This window comes from Camelina sativa, chromosome 11 (assembly GCF_000633955.1).
Source record: "Camelina sativa cultivar DH55 chromosome 11, Cs, whole genome shotgun sequence".
Classification (NCBI taxonomy): domain Eukaryota; kingdom Viridiplantae; phylum Streptophyta; class Magnoliopsida; order Brassicales; family Brassicaceae; genus Camelina; species Camelina sativa.
Genome location: NC_025695.1, coordinates 43,013,160 through 43,014,206, shown reverse-complemented (window position 1 = coordinate 43,014,206; position 1,047 = coordinate 43,013,160). Strand labels below are relative to the sequence as shown.

Sequence of the window (1,047 nt, the reverse complement as noted above, 5' to 3'; positions counted from 1 at the left end):
GCTAAATTTGTAGTGATCTTTTGTTTTTTTTGGCTAGCTAGTATCTATATTGAGTTTTGTGTCTTGATTGCAATTCTAGGTCAAGATTGGAGATTTGGGTTTAGCGGCTATCGTTGGGAAGAACCATTTAGCTCACTCGATCCTTGGGACACCAGAGTTCATGGCTCCTGAGCTATACGAAGAGAACTACACGGAGATGGTTGACATATACTCCTATGGAATGTGCGTTTTGGAGCTTGTAGCTCTTGAGATTCCATATAGCGAATGTGATAGCGTCGCGAAAATATATAAAAGGGTGAGCACTGGCCTCAAACCAGAAGCTCTGAACAAAGTTAGGGATCCAGAAGCTAAGGCCTTTATTGAAAAATGCATCGCGCAGCCGAGAGCTAGACCTTCTGCAGCTGAGCTCCTCTGTGACCCGTTCTTTGATGGTATACTAGATGATGATGACGAAGACACCGGAAACAATGACAATGATGGAGCTGGTCGTATTGTTTCTTGATGATTGTATACAATGAATGACCCCTTTGTTAATTATTGTCCAATAGAGTGGGCTGTATTTTTACATTATATTTAAGCATTCTCTCATTTTATTTCCTTTTCAACTTTTCTTTCTTTGTTTGTACATAACTTTTGGTTTCGACATGAAAATTACGTATACAGTTTCTCCTTGTTTTCCAATTGATTCCAACCATGAGACAATACAACATAATCTGTATTTTGTTTAAAAAATTGAATCTTTGAGAAAGATTTGTATAATTTATATATATATATATATATATATATATTTATTTTTTATGTTTTTACCTTTTACAAACTTTCTTAGTCCCCCATATACATGATCCTCTATCAATCTGAACCTAAAAGTAGGGTGTGTTGCTGTTTTTTTACTTCTTTTTCTTTTTGTTCCCAGACAAATTTCCGTAGGATCTCGAGCTTTTATCATGGCCTTGGTTTTATTAAATTCGAAGACAGTACATATTCGGAGTCAATTCAGGTCAGAGAATAATGGACTGTCCATAAGTATAATTTTTTCTTGTTGTCAAC

General features: G+C 35.8%; 1 protein-coding gene across 1 annotated transcript in view; it reads left to right on the top strand.

Annotated features, from left to right (window-relative positions):
* Window positions 1-599, top strand: part of LOC104726103 (probable serine/threonine-protein kinase WNK11) — a 3,440-nt gene extending 2,841 nt beyond the window's left edge. Inside the window, exon 3 of the mRNA XM_019231658.1 lies at window positions 80-599. Within this exon, the coding sequence (XP_019087203.1) occupies window positions 80-502 (423 nt within the window). The 3' untranslated portion in view covers window positions 503-599. The remainder of the gene's footprint in view (window positions 1-79) is intronic.